The sequence below is a fragment of the Epinephelus fuscoguttatus genome, linkage group LG23 (assembly GCF_011397635.1).
Source record: "Epinephelus fuscoguttatus linkage group LG23, E.fuscoguttatus.final_Chr_v1".
NCBI lineage: Eukaryota > Metazoa > Chordata > Actinopteri > Perciformes > Serranidae > Epinephelus > Epinephelus fuscoguttatus.
The window spans coordinates 34,967,836-34,989,848 of record NC_064774.1 but is presented as its reverse complement, the minus strand read 5'-3'; the positions used below and the strand labels follow the sequence as shown (position 1 = coordinate 34,989,848).

The following is a 22,013-nucleotide window of genomic DNA, read 5'->3' as shown; positions in this document are numbered from 1 at the left end:
TCTGGTTGAGGGCGAGAGGCTGTCAGCAAATAGTTTTGGACACAGGGAAACGGAGATCTATGTGGGTACACAAGACCCTAAAAAAGAGGGTGGATCATGGGGAGTACCACCAGCTGGTCAAGGAACTTTGCCTCCATGATGGCCGTTTCCAGACATATTTTAAGAGGGCTCTGGGGCAGTTTGACAACCTACTGTCTATCGTCGGGCCATATAGCTCTAAGTATCCAGCAACAGCTACCACCAGTTTCAACTGTAAACTTGTTGTTGTGACCATGATGAAAAAAGAGATGAAGTGGGCTGTTTTTCTGCTATGAGTTGTTCTTTTTTTTACTCGAGGAGTTCCGAGTGCTGTGGCAAAAATGCCAGGCACTTAAAGCGCAGAAACGCGGGGTGCATTGCAATCATTGCTTCATTCTCATTAAAATCCATTACAAAAAGGCGCCTCCAGCTGCTAAAACACTTTCTATGTAATCTAGGCCTTAAGTAAGTAGGGTTGAGTAGCCCATTATGTTTGGCATTGCCACATTTTCTGAGATAAGATAAACTTTATAGTTTCATATTGCAGAAGTTTAGGTTAGAAACGTGTCTCTAGTTCAACATTTGCTTTTTGTGTTAGGTAAGTTTGAGGCCAAGTATACCTTTGTTTGTTGTTTTGGGCACTGCTCTGCTGAAGTCTAATAAACTGCTTACTTTGTTTTCTGAAATACTATATAACTGGCCTTTGTTGGGAGTGGGAAGAGTGGGGAGTCACACTGCATGTCCAGGTTTCCCCTTGACAGGGGACATAACAATATCGAGATGCTGATTAAAGAGTATCATTGCTACACAGGTGTGCCTTAGGACAGTCACAATAAAAGGCCACTCTAAAATGTGCTGTTAGATCACGCAAAAACAATGCCACAAATGGCAAAAGTTTTGAAGGAATGTCCACCAGAGCTGTTGCCTACAAACTGAGTGTTAATTTCACTGCCATATGACATTTCCAATGTTGTTTCCCTGAATTTGGCAGTACATCCAACTGGCCACACAACTGCACAGGTCGGTTATGATGACAAACTGCTGTCAGGACAAGACCTTGGCGAGGACATTACACAGGCAGATGAGCTTCCCTGCAGAGGTGTTGTACAGTAGTCAGGGGAGAGTGTAACTGATTACTCAGGGCCTGAGTGGGAGGGGGGTCTCAAAAAGCCTGAAATGACAAGTTTGGTTTTCTTTGAATTTTTTTTTTTTATTTATAAGTAATTAGTGCCATAACTAATTAAAATTGGCTGAATAAATTGGTTGAGAGATTGACCTTTGTATTAAAAATAGTGGAAGCTCCCCAAGGCCCCTCAGACCCACAATTTGGTGCTATGCCCCTGCTTCCCTCAGACAGGTTCTGATGGTTTATGCAGAAATTCACCTCTTTTGGTCTTGCCCCAAGCTAAACAAGCTCTGGTTAGATATTTTAAAGTGCTTTTCAGAAGTATATAGCTATAATATTACACCAGACACACACACTGCCACCTTGGGTGGAACCTGACATCTATTAGCTCTGTACTACTTGCAACAAAAGACAATATAATATGGCACGGTTGTAGCAAAAAGGAATATTTTAACTCTTTGGAAAACTGGGATGCGCCGTCTTTTAAGACCTAGTTGGCAGAAATTACCAACTTTGTTACACACGGAGAGAATTAGATACAGAGTTTCTCTCAACTCCATAATCTTTGATAAAGTATGGCAACCATTCATGTCCTATTCATCGAGAATGGCCTAAAGAGTTTGCATGTATGTATTTATATGCTTGTTCATAATGGTTTGTACAAACAGCATGTGTACCCATGCTATATGTGTATCTCATTTTGTAGACATCCATTCTGCAGTTGGTGCTGAACATTATGCTGGTCGTACTGCCTATGAGAGCATGATTCATTCATTCATTCATCTTCTAACCGCTTCATCCTCTTGAGGGTCGCGGGGGGGCTGGAGCCTATCCCAGCTGACATCGGGCGAGAGGCAGGGTACACCCTGGACAGGTCGCCAGACTATCGCAGGGCTGACACATAGAGACAAACAACCATTCACGCTCACATTCACACCTACGTTCAATTTAGAGTTATCAATTAACCTAGTCCCCAATCTGGACTGTGGGAGGAAGCCGGAGTGCTGGGTTCCCACACGGGGAGAACATGCAAACTCCGCACAGAAGGGCTCCCACACCCGGGATCGAACCGGCAACCCTCTTGCTGTGAGGCGACAGTGCTAACCACCGCACCACTGTGCCGCCCAAGAGCATTATTCATTTTGTGTTATTCTTTTTTTTCTCCTTTTTGTTTATTCATCTCCTAGGGTGGGTGACTTGTAGTTGTGTTGTTTGTATAAAAATCTGAAAATCTATAAATAAAATATTTAGTTGTGCAAATCCTTTGTTATATCAGCTGTTCAGTAGGCTGGTCTCAGGTCTAAATTTGCAGGTGAAGATGCTGGATGTGTAGGTCCTGAGCTGGTGTGGCTACACGTGGTCTGTGATTGTGAGGCCAGTTGGATGTATTGCCAAATTCACAGAAACATCATTAGAAATGTCTTATGATTGTGAAATGAACATTCATTTGATGGGCAACAGCTTTAGTGGACATGCCTGCAGTAAGCATGCCAATGGCACACTCCCTCAAAACTTGTATCATCTGCGGCACTGTGTTGTGTGATCAAACTCCACACTTTAAAGTGTCCTTTTATTGTGACCATCCCAAGGCACACCTGTAATGATGCTATTTAATTAGCATTTTGATATGCCACACCTATCAGGTGGATGGATTATCTTAGAAAAGGAGAAGTGCTCACTAACATGGAACACATTTGTGACCACAATTTGAGAAAAATATCTATTGAGTTCATAAAAAAGTCTTAGATCTTTAATCTAAACCTGTCAAAAATGGGAGCACAAGTGTTGCATTTAAATTTTTTGTTCCATATAGAATGGGTGCAGTACTCTTACACCATCCTTGTGCATATTGATCAGTGGGGTCTACTAGATGAGTGCAGGTCTGAGAGAAAAGAGGCGAAACTGGGATAAACAGATGACGAGATGACAGGCAGGCAACATGCAACACATTGTGCAGAGACCAGACCAGAGAAGGAAGTGTTAAGAGGAAGTAGACTGTACCATGCTGTTTGTAGATGGGAGGTTTTCTATAGATATTATCTTTGACCAGAGTCTCTGAAGATGTGAACAGACGCAGAGGAAAGAAAATGGAAGAAGCCAACATGGGAGGAAGAGAAAGAAAGAGAGAGTATGGGGAAAAAGAAGCATGAGTTAGCAGTTATTGAGGGATGAGATATTTTGAAGAAGCAAATCGGGGCTGCAGTATAGCTTGATTCAAGACATTTGTCATCGTAATTATGGCACATCAGAAACATGAACACTTTTCATATTATTCATGCAACCTATTCAAAATATATCAATATATATTGGTTGTTGTGATTGGGAAATTATTTGATACAGACCAAGTCAATGACACTCAAAGAATATCAGAAACCACACATGGTCCCCAGGCATCAAACAGTCAACTTGTACTAGCATTCTTCAGTGATTCTCAAATCAGAGAGGGGACTTTAATTAATAAGATAAACATGACAACATTAAAGAAAAAGTTGGAAAATTATATTTATTTGTTTATTTATTTATAATAATAATAAAGTCTTGTTGCACTAACTGAACATCTATGATGAACTGCCCCTGGAGGATAATGTGGACAGTATGTTTTCCCTGATTCTGATCTGATCTATTTTAGTGTCAGTGGCGCCTCCAACATAATGGCATATGTGGGTCATTCCCCTGGCTTGTTTCACTTTTTCCTCTGTGAGAGAATGAAAGTAATAAAGGATATACTGTTGTCAACTCCTGTCCAAATGTAGTGTAAATGCCTATCATGTCAGATCATTACTGTCAAAAAGGAATTGCTCTGAAACAGTAAGGACATTGGGAGTAAAAGAGCCGTAGAGACATACAGGATACAATCCAGAAGCCAAAGGCAAGAAGTGAAGTCTTCAATATACAGTACAAAGACACTGGGCCTAATGCCAGAACCACAAATGAGTGATTAAAGGGTATGAGCTATGTCCAGGGGCCAGTTGCATAAAACTCTAGGTGCTTCTCAAAGTCAAGGACGGACCCCTAAAATTTCAAGGAGGCTATGTCATCTAACCCACCAAAGGACTGTTCCAATGTCAAGGACTTTCAAATTCTACAGAGGCCTGAGTCATGCATGTGTGTATCCTCAGCAGGTATAAAGTACCCACACTTTTTTGTGCACAATTTGCTGGAGGATTTTGATACAATTGATAAAATTGTTCAAAACAAAATTGATAAAATCTTGCTTAAAATGTTGAAAAGCATGTTTCGTTTGGAGATCAGTTCTTCTTTTACTCACTTAAATATTCGCTTTAAAGAAAATTTTGACAATCAATCAATCAATCAATCAATCAATTTTATTTATAAAGCCCAATATCACAAATCACAATTTGCCTCACAGGGCTTTACAGCATACAACATCCCTCTGTCCTTTGGACCCTCACAGCGGTCCAGACCATGGGTGCCCAAACTTTTGCATGCCATCGTATAAAATCTGGAACATTTTGGAATTATAGTGTGATTCTGTATGTGAGTCTGTGTATATACTGTAAATGGTTCAGTGATTTAAATCAGTGCCATGAAAGGACTTTTCAGCTGTTGTCTGTAGTCCACTCTGAAAAGGGATTAGGGTGTGATGAGGGGCATTACCTGTAGTATAATCTAGAAATACACTCTCCCTTAAAGTCATGAGATTCAAACTGTAGAACAACATTAGAGAGTACCCAAATTATTACAGTACCCTAACACCCTCTAAGTCCCTAGAGGGTTAATGACAGACAACTGGGCGTACTCACTAGCCTGTTCCAGTGCACGTTCACCGATTGCTAGGAGACCTCTTGCCTTGCCTCTGTAGAACCCGACTTGGAAGGATCCTTCCTACCAAGGAAGGATCCTTGACTTCGAGAAGCACCATCATGACTAAAACTCTGTACACAAATTCAGAAATATGCATACACATTCTTTTTGTGAGAGTGATAATACAGTGGTGGAAAAAAGTTTTTGGACACCCTTAAAATTTTACACAATCTCAAATATTATCATGAAATATTTGTGGAAAAATCTTTTTTGTGTTTCAAAAGGTGTGGCTGCATTAGACAGATACAAACAAATACAAATTATATTTTTTTGTTTATTGTTTAGAAGAAAAACTAACAAAACTAAATTCTTGACAGTTTCAATATGTCAGTTCTCAACATTGTCGGTATCAAAGTCAACAAATAACAGAGAACGTGTTCAAAACTGAACAAAAAATAAATAAACCATCACATCATCAAATTAATATTTAGTAGTCCTGCCACTGGCACGTAGTAGAGCTCTAATCCTGGCTGGCATGTTCCCCACGAGCCTTTCACACTGTTGAGGGGTAATCTTGTCCCATTCTTCTTGAATTACTGCTTTTAATTCTTCTAAATTCTTTGGTTTATGCTTTGAAACAGACCTTTTGATAATCCACCACAGATTTTCAATGGGGCTCATTTCTGGGGATTGAGCTGGCCACTCTAAGACCTGGATACTGTGCTCCTGCAGCCAAGTTCTACTGGCCTTGGATGTGTGGCAAGGGGCATTATCTTGTTGAAACATCCAGTTTTTACCTCGACAGAACAGTGCACGCTCAGAAGGGAGCATGTGGGTTTCGAGAATGGTACAATACTTGGTAGAGTTCAATGTGCTATCACAGACAGTGAGATGACCAACACCAGCAGCACTCATGCATCCCCAAACCATGATACTGCCTCCACCATGCTTGACAGTAGGTACTGTACATGCTGGAGATAATGCTTCGCCTGGCCTTCTGCGTACCCTCACATTAGTAGGAGGAAGATAAAGCTGGAAACTGGACTCATCTGACCACAAAATCTTCTTCCAATTCCTGGCTGTCCAGTTCTTGTGTGCCTGGGCCCAACGACGCCGGGCTAACCTCTGTCTCTCATTGATCAGGGACTTCTTGATAGCCTTGTAGGACCTTAAGCCATGATCTAAAAGTCGGCCACGTACAGTGCGGGTGGAACACTGGACACCAGTTTGGTTTGACCACTGCTGCTGAAGCTCCTGTGATGTCATTCGGCGGTTTTGCCTGCACATGCGGATCAGGATGCGGTCATTTCTTGCTGAAGAAACCCTTGGATGCCCAGATCTTGGTTTGTCTTCCAAGCTGTTGGTTCGTCTGTATTTCTGCAGCGTGTATCCAACTGCTGAAGGACTGCATCTGCACTTCCTGGCTATCTGGCGGCAGCTGTACCCTTCCTGGCTGAGAATCTTTATCTTCAGGCGTGTTTCCTGCGTTAGGTTCCTTGTTTTAGCCATTTTTGTGTCTGAGGAACTTTCAAATGTGCTGGCTTTATGCAGACACGAAGCTTGGCAACAAAAATTGTGTCTTTTAATAAAAAGAACAACCTTCATCACTGGTACCAAAATGACCCAATACTCAAAATTTCTTATGTATTTTTATGGAACCAATCAATTTTAAGTTTTTAATGGCTTTTTTAGGATTTATTTAGTATTTTGGCTGTGACTGTACTAAAAGAAATTGCACTTGAAGACCTAAGAGTGATTCTTAATGCAATATTTCACAAATGCATGGGGTGTCCGAAAGCTTTTTTCCACCACTGTATATGCCTGGATGATCCTGGATACTATATTCTCATTACATAAAAGTTGACACTAAAAAGTCACAATGTCTCTGTCAAGTAATAGTATTATTATTATTTTTAAGAGTAGGGGCCAAAGTAGTAATGTCAGCCTGATTCTGTTACTTGTTTATTGTAATTTCTTACAATCTCATTATCTTACCTTGTATTTCAGCGCCATGTCACAGATGACAGCCTGCTTTACAGAATGTGTTAAGATATAGGAAAAATTAAAAGTAGAGTTGCGAGCCATGGCCTACCTGGTACATGGAAATGGCGGGGAGCAGCCACGTACGTAGAAGTAGAGGAAGGAGATTTGCCATCAGAATAGGTGGATAAGCTGGGGGTACTCCGACCACTTTCACTACCTCCAGTTGGGAACAGAGTTGGGTGGGCATTAGATATGAAAGGCAGAAGGGAAAGGAGTTTGGGAGAAAACAAAGGGGGGCAAAAAGGTAGCATTATGGTAAGCATATCAATAACACTCAGAATGAAGCTATGATTATTATATTGATGCAGGTGACTTGATAACCCAGCCGTTAACTGTTCTGAAGCAATGTATAAACTAATTTGCTGAATTTTTGGTAGAAAATCTTGTTAAGAGATGAGACACAAAAATTATCCTGTAGAGGCTTGAAGGCTACCACATTTGTGTAATGTTAAGCTATGTTGTCCCCAGCCCAAATCTCTATTTCAAGCTATGTCCTTCACGGGGATCCCCAAGCATTAGGTGAGCTTGGTGATGTAATCTACAGAGCATCCTAGTTTTGCCCTGGGGTCTCCTGCCAACCTGTCACATATAGGATGTCACCACAGCACAGCCTTGCTCGGTGGCTGAACCATCTCATGTGGCTCTTCTCATTGCCAAGCAGCAGCACTTAGTTTGAGAACACCCATCCTTCACAGAAGCGCTACCTATATCTAACTCTTTTCATTTTACCTAGAGCTAATGACTATAGGTGAGCTTTGAAATGAAGACTGGCCAGAAAATTGGTAGCTTCGCTTTACATGCAAGCTTTTGTTCACAAGTCAATGTCAGTCTGCCATGTGACCATCACTTATGGGAGTGGAGAATTAGGGTCTGCAACTGCAACCCTTCAACCGGATTCAGCAACCCACCATTTGAAGTGCCAAACATGGTCAGAAACTAGGAGATGCTGATCTTGACTGTGTGACACTTACGTGGTTAATGCAACCCAGTTTCACTCTGAAGTTGTCAAAGACCAGGACCCAGTCAGTGACTTCCGGCATCTGACACAGATGAAAAAAAAGCCATCCTTTCACATCGGCATGACACACGGCCAGTTGCCATTATTGTTAAACAGCGCCTGGTGGCGTCAGGGAGGAAACACAGCAGGACAACAAACAAAGTTATGGTGGCAGATGTCCAGGTCCGGCGGGCAGGAGGGGTGGTGGATGGGTCCAACAACCTCTGACATATGGTGTTCGCCTCCCTTATGAATGTAAAGCCAAACCCTGTTCTTTTTTCCCAAAACCCAATCTGGAAATCCATCGGTAAAAAAAAAAAAAAAAAAACTTTTTCGACTAAGGGAAGTGATCTGATGTCTGATGTTTACGTCTATAAACACAATGACTGAACAAACGTTACTATTTCTGTGTGCATGTTTTGTAATTAATAACATGGTTATCGTAGATTAGCTGGGCTAACCGTTAGCTGTTAACGTTAGCCATTAGCGGTGTCTGTAATAACCACAGACTGTATAAAAACAAGGTAATAACTCAATAAACGGTCCATAAATAAAATATTTTAGTTACAACATGATTGAGCTAGCAAAGCAGTTTTGTGTTGCTATGTGTGGTATTTAGGCCTATTCAGTTATGGGAAATCACGATGTCTAGAAAGCATTAGTGGCTGCAGCTGACAGGGACAGCTAACAGCAGCAGCAAAGCTAACATCAGGACATCATCTGTTAAAAGCCTCCCGTTGTCGGATACGACATGAAACAACTCCAGTTTGCTCAATCATGTTGTAACTCAGACATCTGCTGGAAAAAAAAAAAAATTCACGTTATGGACGCAGAGCTTGCTGTTTCTGTAGGTACACATTTCCTGGGGACACCTGCACGTAAAGCGCAGCATTGTTCAAACTCAAAGCCCCCCCCGCCCCCCCCAGTCGTCTTTCACACAGGGCTGCCGACAGATTCTACAATGTAAATTGCAGAATCTGTCTTGAGAGATTACCCAAAACCTAACAGCGTGCTTTTGTTGCCTAAACACAACCATGTGCGTGTTTTGGCAAAATGAAGGCATATGTGTTTGTTGCTGCAAGAAAAAAATGTTGACTGGCGGTGTTTTACCAACATAGTGCCTTTATTTTGAAAGAGACTGTATGCAAATCGTACATTTCCTGTAACAACACAGAGAATTTTTAACACTTTTTCTTTTATTTGTAAAAAAGAGGATAGACCCTGACTTTGTGACTGCAATTTTCGGGGTTGTCCCTAGTAACAGTGGGCTATCCAGACATCAATCTGACTTAATGGCGTTCTCAACATTACTTGCCCGCCGACTTATTCTTTGTAACTGGAAATCTCCCACACCCCCAACCCACTCTCGCTGGGTTCATGAGATAATGTCGGTTCTCAAATTGGAAAAAAAATCAGATGCACAGTTCAGGGCTCTTTGAAAAACCATCCCCTCTCCCCCCCTCTCCTTCCCTCCTTTGTTTCTGCCTTTCAGTTTGTGTGTGTGTTTGTTTTTATTTTGTACACTATTTATGAATCAAGGAGGAGCTAGGTTTACACAGTGTACGAGATATTGTATTCATGAACAGCAATTTGTTATGCTGTCACTCTGTTATATTGAAAATATTAATAAAAACAATTTGAAATCAATATCAGTTTTAGTATATACCATATTGAGAGTATTTTCACCACTCATCTTTTCAGTGCCCCCAGATACTCGTCTTTTCTTAGCCTGACTTTCTGTTTGACTCATTTGGGAGGGCTTTTCAAATCTTCTTTTCGAAGCCACGTAAAATGAAATGCTCTGATTCAGAGTGCCGAATCAGATCGGGAGGGAGGGAGGGAAGGAGGAAAGCAGTAATTTGTGTCTGTTTGTGTGTAATTTATTTGAGTCTCACCTTTTGTTTTCTTTTCGTATTGTGTATTTTTTGTATTGTTATGGTATCTGTAACTGTGTTTGTGAGTGAGAGTTTTAAAAGAATATTTTGTCTGCACATGATTTAAAATGATAAAATAGCCCTCCAGAGGCAGATCAGTACATCAGTCATTTTTCTTTTGATTACTGAAATGTTTAACTACTAATCCTTAGCCGTATTTTAGGTGTAACACTTTACCGAAACGTACTACTAGTGTTTTTATCAGTAAAAATATACCACACACACATAAAAAGCACAAAGATGTTGAAATCTAGGCAAATTCTGCCATCATTACTTGGCTCTCAGAATTCACCAGATTGATGCCTTTAAATCAAAAGTACGCAAAATTTTCTCCCAGGGAAAGAATGCCCCCGGACCCCCCTACAGGGTTCAAAACAACGTCTCCAAAAATCCTGTTGGAACACTATACATATTGTTGTTCAGACTTAGATATTTTACCCTACTTGTATGTGTCCCTGTATCAAAAGGACTGGCCCTAGCTTGCCCCCCCCCCACTGAAACTGGCCTAGAACCGCCACTGCAGCCTATTATATGCATTGTCTGATTTTAAAATACACTTCCTCTTTCACAGGAAATGTACAATTTGTATACAGTCTGGTTATGTTTAGTTGACACACGCATGTGGTTGGGTTTAGGTGACAAAAGCACACATTTGGTTTATAAAAAAAGAACAGAGTTTAGCTTTCCAATCTTACAGGAAGCGAACACCGGCCTTCCGGGTCCCGGGATGTTGGACCCGTCCTCCACCCCTGCCATCCACCCTACTCAGACCTCCGGCCCATTAACTTTCATTGTTGTCCAACTGTGTTTCTCCCTGATGCTGCTGGGCAACCAGTCGTGTATCATGCCAACAGGAGAAGACGTCTTTTTTCATCGGTCTCTGACTGAGCGCCACTATTCAATGATCTCGGAGTGAGACCAGGTTGACTTGTTACCCTGTGGATATATTACATTAGTCCTCTTTTTATGTGTTTGCTATAAGTGTGAGAGTGTAACATACGATAACATTTGGCTGGCTGCACGGGTGTGTGTTGTGTATCCATGATCACATCCAGGGTCCACCCCATTGTGTTACATCACAGACAGGCTGGGTAATGGAGTCACTGACACCAGTAAGGCCAAATGTAATAAAGACTCTCCATCCAGAGTTTTGAGGAAGAACCAGAGTGAGAGACTGAGATTGTGCCTGACAGAGAGTGTTAGCTGATTGGACACACACTCTCCTCCCCTCAGACAAAGAGGAACCATCAGCAGCAATCTGGAAGCAAGTGGATGAGATCACTGACATACACAGCAGTGCTGTTAGTGCTGGACTGAGTCATCTCCTTTACAAACACAATCACCCACACACATGCCCATAAACACACACAAGTACACACCAAAGTACTGTTAGTGCAGGTCTAAATGTAGGGCAGATTCTCCAGAGAACATCTGGTGCTTAAGGAGGAAGTGTTGGAGGCTTGGGGAGTTTAGGGAGGAGATGTGTTATGATTCATTTTAACAGATTACACATTTGACAAAAGGTGGAGGCCATTCATTAATCAAAAAACAATAACAAGATATGAAAGACAGTTTTGGGATAACTGACAATATATAAAAACAAAAGCATGCATTATTCATCCTTGCAAGGCCATTTTGCAAACTGACCCCCAATTTCCCATCATTAGACAACATCTACACTGAGCATTGCATAACTAACATTAACTTCTATGAGGAAACCTGATAGCTCATTAAAGCAAGAGTCTGCTGCATGAAAACAAACAAGCCTCTTTTACGGCAAGTTAGGAACTGCTAGGGCCTGAAAAAGACCAGCGACACAATGCGTTTCATGCCACTGCAACTGGCAGCCAGACCCCAAATTACTGCTCGGCCTGCTCAGGCTATTTCATTCCTCCGTCCCCTCATCTCTTTCATCTTACAAATCAACTCCCCTCTGAGCTTCTCCACCCTGTCATTGAAAAACTGCCAAAACCCTGAACCACGTGATCACGATTTTCTGTGCAAATGTTCGAGTGGAAGCTCATGCTGGTTCCCTCTCTATCTCCTCCTTTTAATCAGCAAAGGTCCAAGCAAGCATATGATAGAAAACTGTGTTCCTACTGTCAGGGTTTTGTAAGGTACAAAAAAGTTACATGTCTTTTACGGCAAAGAGTCTCACCCTATGGGAACTTCTGGGGCTGTGTGAACTCTTTAAAGTAGGGCTGTCACTTCTTATTCAAGATTGAAACTACCACAATGTAAATTTAACCTCAAAAGAATCTGTTTAAATTCAACACTCACAGTGTATGATCGCAATAGACTTTGGTTTGTAAGGTCTTGTGTAGCAAGACCATTGCATACCCAGTTGCCCAATCAGTAAACTAAGCTATTATCACTATCACAAAATGGAGAAAACTGGTGAGCTGTACTCAATGGGTAATCATGGCATTAAAGCTAAAAGTAATGTGACATCTTAGATTGGATGCTACAGGTGGAAAAATTGTGTTTAAAGGTAAGGCTGTCGACTTTGTAAAATACGCCTGTCCTGAGCAGGTTTTATACTTGTGTCAGATCAAGCTTTTTTTACTTTTATTTCAAAAATTGTGAGGACAATAAAGCACCCACAAAATAGCATTTTAAGTCCTGCGTGTGATTTATCCTGGCTTCATATGAGTATAGGAAATATCCGCTAGTCACTAGGCTAATTTATATAATGTAAAATGCCATAGGCTTGTGCTAATAACGTTAGCATGTTGTATTTATTTGGAAAATGTGTTAACTGTAAGACAGTTGTTTTGTCAGTGAACCTTGTGAGTTTTAATGGAGCCAAATTTTGTAACATTATCTGCATTATATGTTGCTGTTTTCCTGGCCTCATATGAGCAGAGGAAATGTTCATGATGAATCATCTGCATACTAAAATTTGTTTCCGACTTCCACAAGTATTCTGTGCTCGGACCAATTCTGTTCACTTTATATATGCTTCCCTGAGGTAACCTCATTACCTAAGGGAATTATCACTCTGTGAACTTCCATTGTTTTGCAGATGATACACAATTATATCCTTTGATCAAGCCAGAAGAAATGGATCAATTAACTAAACTTCAAACATGCCTTGAAGACATAAAAACCTGGATGAGCTCCAAATTCCTTATGTTAAATTTAAACAAAACTGAAGTTAATGCTCTTGGCCCTAAACACCTCAGAAACTCTATATGAAATTATAGTTTCTCTGGATGGCATTGCTCTGGCCTCTAGCACAACTGTAAGAAACCTTGGAGTAATATTTGATCAAGATTTGTCTTTTAACTCACATATGAAACAAACTTCAAGGACTGCCTTCTTTCATTTGATTAATAATACAAAAATTAGGCCTATCCTGTCCCAAAAACAAAGAACATTGTGCTCTGAGAATGCAGGGTTACTCGTGGATCCTAAAGTCTCCAAAAGTAGAGCAGGAGCCAGCGCCTTCAGCTATCAGGCTCCTCTTCTGTGGAACCATCTTCCTATTTTGGTCCGGGAGGTAGACACCATCTCCACATTTAAGACTAGACTTAAGACTTTCCTTTTTGATAAAGCTTATAGTTAGGGCTGGCTCAGGCTTGCCTTGGACCAGTCCCTAGTTAAGCTGACACGGGCCTATTCTGCTGGGGAACCTCCTATGATACACTGAGCCCCTTCTCTCTCTCTCTCCTCAGTTTCTGAAAGTTGGTTCTTCTTCATTTGCTAGCTTTCACATCCTATCACTGCAAATTGCTAACTCGGCTTTACTGCTTAACACTAACTCGGCTTCTTCTCCAGAGCCTTTGTTCTACACTATCTCGCAGGTTCCCTCGAATAACAGCTTTGCCTGGATCGTATGTCGTGGTTGTGCTGCTGCCTTGGTCCTGCCTGATGCCTTGTACTGCTGCTGTTATTATTAGTTATTAGTCATAATTCTACCATTATTATGCACATATGATTTTTATTGTCACATACATATACTATCATATATTAATACAACATATGCTACCAAAATCACTGTTATTATTATTATTATTAGTATTATCATTATTATTATTACTAAAATTAATGTTATTGTAGCTATTGTCAATACTGTTTGCCACACATCTCTTTCTGGCTCTGTCTCTCCCTCTCTTTATGTATCATTATGTCATATGGATTACTGTAAATTTATTATGTTGATATGTTCTGTACACACAACATCTATTGCACGTCTGTCCGTCCTGGTTTCTACCATTTTTTTCCCTAATAAGGTTTTTTGGGTTTAGGTTTATTGCTGTGAAGGTCCAAGGACAGAGGGATGCCTTGCACTGTAAATTGTGATTTGTGATATTGGGCTTTATAAAAAAAAATGAATTGAAATCCCTGCTAGTCACTAGGCTTATTTATATAATGTAAAATGCTATAGGCTTGTGCTAAAAACATTAGCATGTTGTATTTGTGGGGAAAACGTGTCCAGCAAAAGGTAAGTGCTTTGTCTATGAATCCTGTTAGCATGAAGCTGATTTTTGTACTTGTGTTTGAAACAATCTCCATTAAGCCATGTTTAATGTGTTTTGGGTGTGTTTTGAATCAGTCAGACTTTACAGCATTTCACAGAAACCCCACTGCTGACTAGTGTTTTGGAGCAGTAACTGCAGAGTGACACAAAGACACCATCGCACAAGTATAAATGCTCACAACGGCTTAGGTCATGTGTGTAGGCTATGGCGTAGGCTCTGTATAGAGCTGACACACAAGTATGAATCCGCCTTTTCCAGTAACATAAGCTTGTCAAATGTTAAATGAGGCAGCTGCCACTTAAGACAAGCTGTATCACTTGAGGAAGGCCAGCCTGTTCTCACTAGCAACTTATCAAATACCACTGTTTTGTCAGTGCATCTAGGTGTCAGCAGTAGTATGATACACACCCAGCAGATTGTTTTGCTGCTGGCAATTATCATAGTATAAAGCAGGCTGTTCTCATGCACTGTTCGTACATTTTCTACAAAAAGTAATAATAATCATGACCCAATAATTCGTGTATAACCCACATACTTTGGAAGACTACAATCATGTGACCAATTTGCTGATGGAAGTAAAGAAGGAAGGGGTCTCTAGCGGTCCAGTTTGAAGGTAGGTTGGGGTGGCGGATGGGTCACAAAACAGGGACTTCCCCTAGAATTTTTTCCAGCAGATGTGAGTTCAGAGCCATATGAACACTCAGTGAAATTTGAGTCACTTTAAGTTATGTTGTCACAATGTTTCTTTTCCCAAAACTTACTTGCTCAAACTCAAAATATTTAATATTAGGTTAAGGATGTAACTAGGGGTGTCAAATTATCGCGTTAATTGCAAATAATTAATTACAGCCATATTTAACGCACTATGTTTTTTGATTGTGTTAATCTCATTTTTAATCTCTAACTTTACTGTTTCTGTATGCCACAGAGTTGCCGTTTATAAAATCCGTCTGTAGGCGTACGATTGGGCTTCTTTGTGCTTGAGTTGTGGGAGAGCTGCAGCGCTACAGAGCAGAGCCCAGCATCAGCATTGATGACTATCCCCTGCAGTGGTGGTCTGCTCACTCAGGAGCCTATGAAAAGCTGTCTGCCCTAGCACGCAAGTATCTGACCTCTCCAGCAACCTCCGTGCCTTGTTTGCCAAAAAATTCGGGTCAGTGCCGAAATCCAAGCAGTTGTCCTGAATCCTGAATCCTGCCCTGATTGTCCCGAAAATTACACTAGAGCAGAGTCTGGAGTAGTTATTGCCGGATAAAACATTAAAAACTGATCATGGTGGTTGAGTTGTCATGCAGCTCCCACCAGCTGCACATTGGCTGCAGTAGTTCCTACATGAATTATGGGTGTTGTAGTTTGAAGAAGAGAAGACAGCGCAAGTTGCAGTCGCAAGGACACGGAAAGCACAGGCAGCCACAAGAAGGAGTGATTTGCACGTTGCAGTGCAGCCTCTTGTTCTAACTGTTCTAAACTGTTATATAAACTGATACAGCTGTAACGAATGTACCAGGTGTCTTTTATTTTGTTAGCTTTTATTTTTTTATTAAGTTTAAAGGACAAGTGCACTTACACTGATCACTTCCATGAAATAAAACGAGAAATTGGAAAAGAGGAAAATAATTTAGAAAACTGTTAAAATAAAATTAGGGAACTCATCACAGATGTATTGTTTCTGTGTGTTTTTACATCTATTGTTGCGTTAATCTGCAGCTGTGCTTTTAATGAAGCTGACATGTCATGACAGTCAAGTACCCCCCTGGTGGTTGAGACTGAAGGTTGCAGCACTCTTTATTGGGACTAATCTCAAAAACAATAGAATGTAATGGCTAGGTGTACTGCATCTGTGTTCAAGTGTGTTATTGTTGAAAGCAATAAATATGACTATAAAACCACTTTTTGTAATATATATCAATCTTTTGATCATCTGCCACAATAATGTAATAAATTTATATGAAAATACCTCCAGTTGAGGGCTTTTCTCAGCAATTTTGAGATGAGATTAAAAAAGAGATTAATTAGATCAATTAATTACAGATCATAATTAATTAATCTCTCAATTTTTTTAATCTCTTGACAGCACTAGATGTAACATGATTAGTGTTGCACTTATTTGTAGGATACCATATGATCATTGTGTGTGCATTTGCACACATGTTTTTCTGTAGGCTGAGGCAGAAGTTAGCGTCGCCCTGGTTCCCTATCAAAAAGCCTATGGGATTTTTTCATGGGATTTTTTGATTATTGCAGAAAATAAGCTCTGTGGCAAACAAATGTTTATGATACTTACAAGTTATGTTCACAAATGAACACCACTTTTATGATTTATGAAGTCTAAACGCAATCGTCACAAGTAAAAAGCTAATGTAGGCTTTAAATGAACTGCACTGTGGTCACATGACTGAACATCACCACCATGACAAGGCTGTAAAGTCATATTCGGCATGAGGATGCTCTGTAGACTCATTTAGTCACTTGTTAGCATCTGTCTTTTTTAAGACAACTAGAAGCTAAAAAGTTCACGAGTATTTACTGTTTACTGTTGTACAACAAGACATTAAAGTCCCTTCAGCTTGTGTAAACCACAGACCTTATTTCAGGCATCTAACCAAAAACCCATTCAAAAAACCCACTGACTTTGAGACAAGGGAACTAGGGCTGCCACGATTAGTCGACTAATCGATGACTAATCAACTATTAAAATAATCGGTGACTATTTTAGTAGTCGACTAATCGGTTTGAGTCATTTTTTATAGAAAAGTACTATAAAAGTACCCCAAAATACTCTTATTGCAGCTTCTTACGTTCAAATATTGGCAATTTTACACACTCTCCGATGACGGTGAACTAAAACCCTTTGGCGTGAGTATGAAACAAGACATTAGATGACATAATTTTGGGGTTTGGGCGAGACAGACAGACATTTTTCAACATTTTAACACATTTTTCGATGAAATAATTAGTCGACTAATCGAAGAAATAATCGACAGATTAGTCGACAATGAAAATAATCGTTAGTGGCAGCCCTAAAGAGAACCAGGAGTGCAAAAATGCCAGCTCATTTCTGGGTTTTAGGACTCACTCCTGGGGCACTCCATAGGTTGGGTGGGAGTGGAGGTGGATTGATCAAACAAACTCCAAGGTCTCCAGGGTTAAAGTCAGATTTTGTTGGACCCAACCACCACCCCTCCCACCTGCCCTACTCGGACTTTTGTCCCCTTAGCTTGCACTGTTGTCCTGCTGCATTTCCCTGTGATGCTGACCAGCTCCATTAAAGAATTACAGCGACCAGCTGCGTTTCATGCCGACGTGAAATGCTGGCTTTTTTCATTGGTGTCTGACACCCGAGGTCACTGAACAAGCACCAGTATTTGACATCTTCGAAGTGAGACCAGCTTGACCTCATAATTTGAGGTGTAGGTTAACCGACAAAGAGGCAGTATTTGATGCTGAGAACAGATTGGGAGGACACCTAAAATGAATGGAACAATGACAGATCAACTACCTAGTTTAGGATAAACTTAACTGGGTTGTGTTCAAAAATTTGGAATTTTTAAAACATGTTTTTCAGAGGCGTCGGTGGATTAGTGGTAGAGCAGGCACCCCATGTACAAGGCTGTTGCCGCAGTGGCCTGGATTCGACTCCAGCCTGTGGCCCTTTGCTGCATGTCACTCCCTCTCTCTCTCTCTCTCTCTCTCCCCCTTTCACACTTGTCTGTCCTATCCATTAAAGGCTAAAAATGCCCCAAAAAATATTAAAAAAAACAAAAACAAAAAACAAACAAACAAACATGTTTTTCAGGTGAAAGCCCTTATTCAAATGTTTGAGAAGAAAATAGAACAAGTGATAATTATTCTTGTGACAGCCACAGTGACTAAACTTTTTTTTTTTCAAATCATTTTTTTAGATTGTTTTTTTTAAAAGACTATAATGAATTTACTTACAAAAATAAAGTTGATATTTTCCTCTTAACTGTGTCATGGTGTATTTTAATTACTCTTATTTGCTAAAAAATTTAGCGATGACATTTGTAAACTGCTAGCATACAATACACACAGGGCCGGATCTACTAAGATCCCAATTTGCCTGTACTAATTTTCCTGCGCAATCTAGAATTTTGCGTGTGGGGCTGAACCACGGTTTGCGGGTGATTTACTAAGAGTGATTGCATAAATGACAAGAGGTGCAAACGTGTTGGAGACACCCTATTTAAATGAGGGTTTTGCTGTTTTATGGTTTGCAGCATGGCAAGTTTGGAGAGAAAGCGCAAAGTGAAATTCGACCCTATGGAATTAGAGGTGTTGGTAGATGAGGCCAATAAACACTTAAATGAGCTACAGCAAAGAAACCTGACTGTCTCACAAAGGAACGCTATATGGGAAGAAATCTGTGACCAACAGCCAGGGACCGGAGAGGGAGGAGAGGTGGGCACGGCGGGCAAGTTCCACCTGCGTAAAAGGAAACACAAATAATACACTCAACTGTCACGTTTAAGTTTTCTTATATTGGCTGTGAATATTCATTTTGTGTAAAATAGGCTACACGATAAAGAACTGTTTAGTTTTGTTTTTTTGCTACGTAAAATGTTAGAGCTATAGCCTAATATATTTTGTGACTGAAACAATTTGTCTTTAATATGATGTTGCGTGGTTTAACATAATTAGACGTTAATGAGACTGAGTATTTCGTTTGATAATAATGTTTGGAATCTAGAAAGTGATTTGAATCATCTTTTTTTTTTCAATAAATGTTGATTTGCTTAACTTTGCAATGATCTGCAGTTTACTGGGTCACACTAGCACTCGTATTCTAATCTACAGCATTATGTTTAACACTAGAACCACCACGACAGTCTGTTTGGGTCTTTATAATGCAAATAACTCTGTTTAGATAAAACCTACAAGCTTCTCTTCCTATGACTTTTACTAAAAATGTGTCTTGTATGTTTTCTGAAGCCTTTAAGTTATAAAAAATGAAACACACTAGACTTCTGAGCATTTATACCTCCGACCGCTGCTGAAAATTATACATTTTGATACATACAGGTAGGCTGCTATACATATTGCAAAACTCTGTAAAAGTATACCAAAGCATATATTTTCGTTTCCAAATATTTATTTGAAAACAAAACCATTCATATGGTCAATAAAAAAGCAATAATAATAATAATAAAAAACGAATGTAGTCTCAACAGTGACCGCGCCAGCCGGCTCATTCATTCATTCGTTCTCCTCTGGCAAGGCATTCTGCTCCAGCCCGTGTTGTTTGCTTCACACGAGGGTGAAACATACGTTCTCTGCGTCCTCTTTCATCGTTTCGATGTCTCCTTCTTGCAACAGTAACTGCAGCCATGTGTGCGCAATTACGCATACAAACCATTTGCACCTCCCTTTGACACGTGTTAAATATAGATGCAGTTTCTATTTGCAAAATTGCTTTCAGGTTTGATAAATCACTTTGCGTGTGCTAAATTAATATATTTACATTTTGTCCTCCCAGCACATGCACAATTGCGTGTAAACGCCCCATATTATTCATTGCAGCAAATGTACTAACTGGATGCAGACGCGCTATTTTGCACCTTGAAAGACGCAACCCTTTGTGCGCACTGTTAATAAATCAGTTTGTACATTTTTTTGCGTGTGCAATGAGTTTGCACACGTTTTTATACATGCAAACCTTTAGTAGATCTGGCCCACAGTCTCTAATGATGCTGCCAAGCCTCCAATAAAACATTCTGACTGATCCCTTATCTACTTGGTTTGCAGTGAAAACTTTGCCAGTGCTTTGGTCAAGGGAATTTTTTCCAAGCAGTGTATTTGCTGATAATGTACTTGTGAACAGTCAAAACAACAGACTTCACCAAACATTCTCATCACCCTGCCTGCAAACCTCAATGTGTATTTTTATCAGTCATCAAATACAAAGCCTGCACTCTCCTACAGATTCATATCAAGGATAACAGCAGGTTAACACCAAAAGGAAAAGTCTGACAACAAACAAGAGTTCATTCAGAAAAAAATGGGTAGATAAAATGTCAAATGCAGGCAAACACTTAGGTCAACAATTTGAACAGGCAAGCACAAAATCGAACCCTAACCTTTGTCCTAATGCCAAATGTATCAGGGTCAAGTTAAACCATGCACAACAACAACCACGTCCACAGACACAACTGAACAGGGCAAGCAGTATGAGAACTCTGAGTGGTCCTACCAATGTATCTTGATGCACCCCATGAAACCCGACAACAACACGATACCGGACAACAACATCACAAAACCTGCCAACCATTTCACTGGGGGTGGGGAGACACACAGAAGAGAAGAACTACTGGTGTTTTTACCGTTAGGAGGAGGTAAACTGAGATGCAGGGATGTCCTAGGTTTGGGGTCAGGTAGGGGGTCCTGTTTGAACACTGAGGGGTGAGGGAGATCAGGGAATGGGGAGAAGATGAAGCACTATAAGCCTTTTTTTGCAGTGAATGTAAGGGAAATGTGTACAGTAATGGTTTGTGATGTTGATTTCGGGGATGTGTGGTATCGTGAATAGCATCAGCAGTTTCATGGCTTTGGTTCAAGAATTAAGGAAAATACATCTGCGTGGGTGCTCAAACAGTGATTACAGACCCAAATGCGGCACGCACCAAGTCAGGCGTTCTGTTTCGCATAATGACTCATTGGTCTATGGTGAACCGCAAGACCCAGAGTGTGAGTTTCCAACACATGGTTAATCTGATGCTTAACCACAGCCCATGCCAAGTGAAATCAGTTCAACTGATACCTCTGAAGTAAGGGATGTAGTTGTGCTGCTGCAGCATGGCCAGGGTGGTGGGGTTTAGTTGATAAGACAAGCCTGCACTGCCACCTACTGGGGTGGGCGAGTACTTGCCACTACCACCACCACCACCACCACTCCCTTCAGCCCCAGAAGAGCAGTACACAGGGGACGATGAGTCCCTGGCCCAGGTGGAGGGGTACTTATTGGCACCCATGAGAGTTAAAGGCAAAGGGAAAGAACTGGAGTCGCGGGCCTGGCTGCTGTGTCTACCACCAAGGTATACCTCTGGCCCTGAATGTCCAATCAGATCACAGGAAATATGCTCAATGGATAAAAACTGTGAATGTATAAGCTCTTCTGCAATTTGGCATGGAAAAACAGGGAACAGTACAAATCCAGGAAAATACATTTGTGGTCCATTTACAAGCACACAGTCAAGGCTTAAATACTGATCTTAAAGATCTGATGCAAATCAAAATATTTTGGTTGCATATGAAATTAGGGGCCCATTTTATGTTATTAGGCATGCTCTTCTATCATCATTAGGTAAATTTGAGGAAATATGGCACTGGCATAAGTTCTGAGATGAAGTGACACTGAAATGAATGATTATGAATCAGGACATCCATTTATCAAGCGTCCCAGAGTAGTACATGAGTGTGTGGCACGTATTTGTGACTACTTTTAAGCCTAGCATTTTATTTTCTAAGGGGGAGACTTTTTACACATACTTCAATGTTTGTTCAACCAACAATAACCCTTATGTTTCATTCCTTTAAGGGTCATTCTGACCGATGAAAAGAAATTCCATAATAACGTGAAACCACAATGTTTTCTGAGACCGTTACTGTACCGTGAAAATCTCATACCATTG

The 22,013-nt window shown here is 40.6% G+C and overlaps 1 protein-coding gene across 3 annotated transcripts in view; it reads right to left on the bottom strand.

The window, feature by feature from the left end:
• Window positions 1–22,013, bottom strand: part of ablim2 (actin binding LIM protein family, member 2) — a 247,952-nt gene that overhangs the window by 31,346 nt on the left and 194,593 nt on the right. For all 3 annotated transcript variants that reach the window (XM_049568831.1, XM_049568830.1, XM_049568829.1), the window contains 3 exons: window positions 21,143–21,430; window positions 7,002–7,109; window positions 3,146–3,199 (listed from right to left, as the gene is read on the bottom strand). In XM_049568831.1, the coding sequence (XP_049424788.1) occupies window positions 3,146–3,199; window positions 7,002–7,109; window positions 21,143–21,430 (450 nt within the window). The remainder of the gene's footprint in view (window positions 1–3,145; window positions 3,200–7,001; window positions 7,110–21,142; window positions 21,431–22,013) is intronic.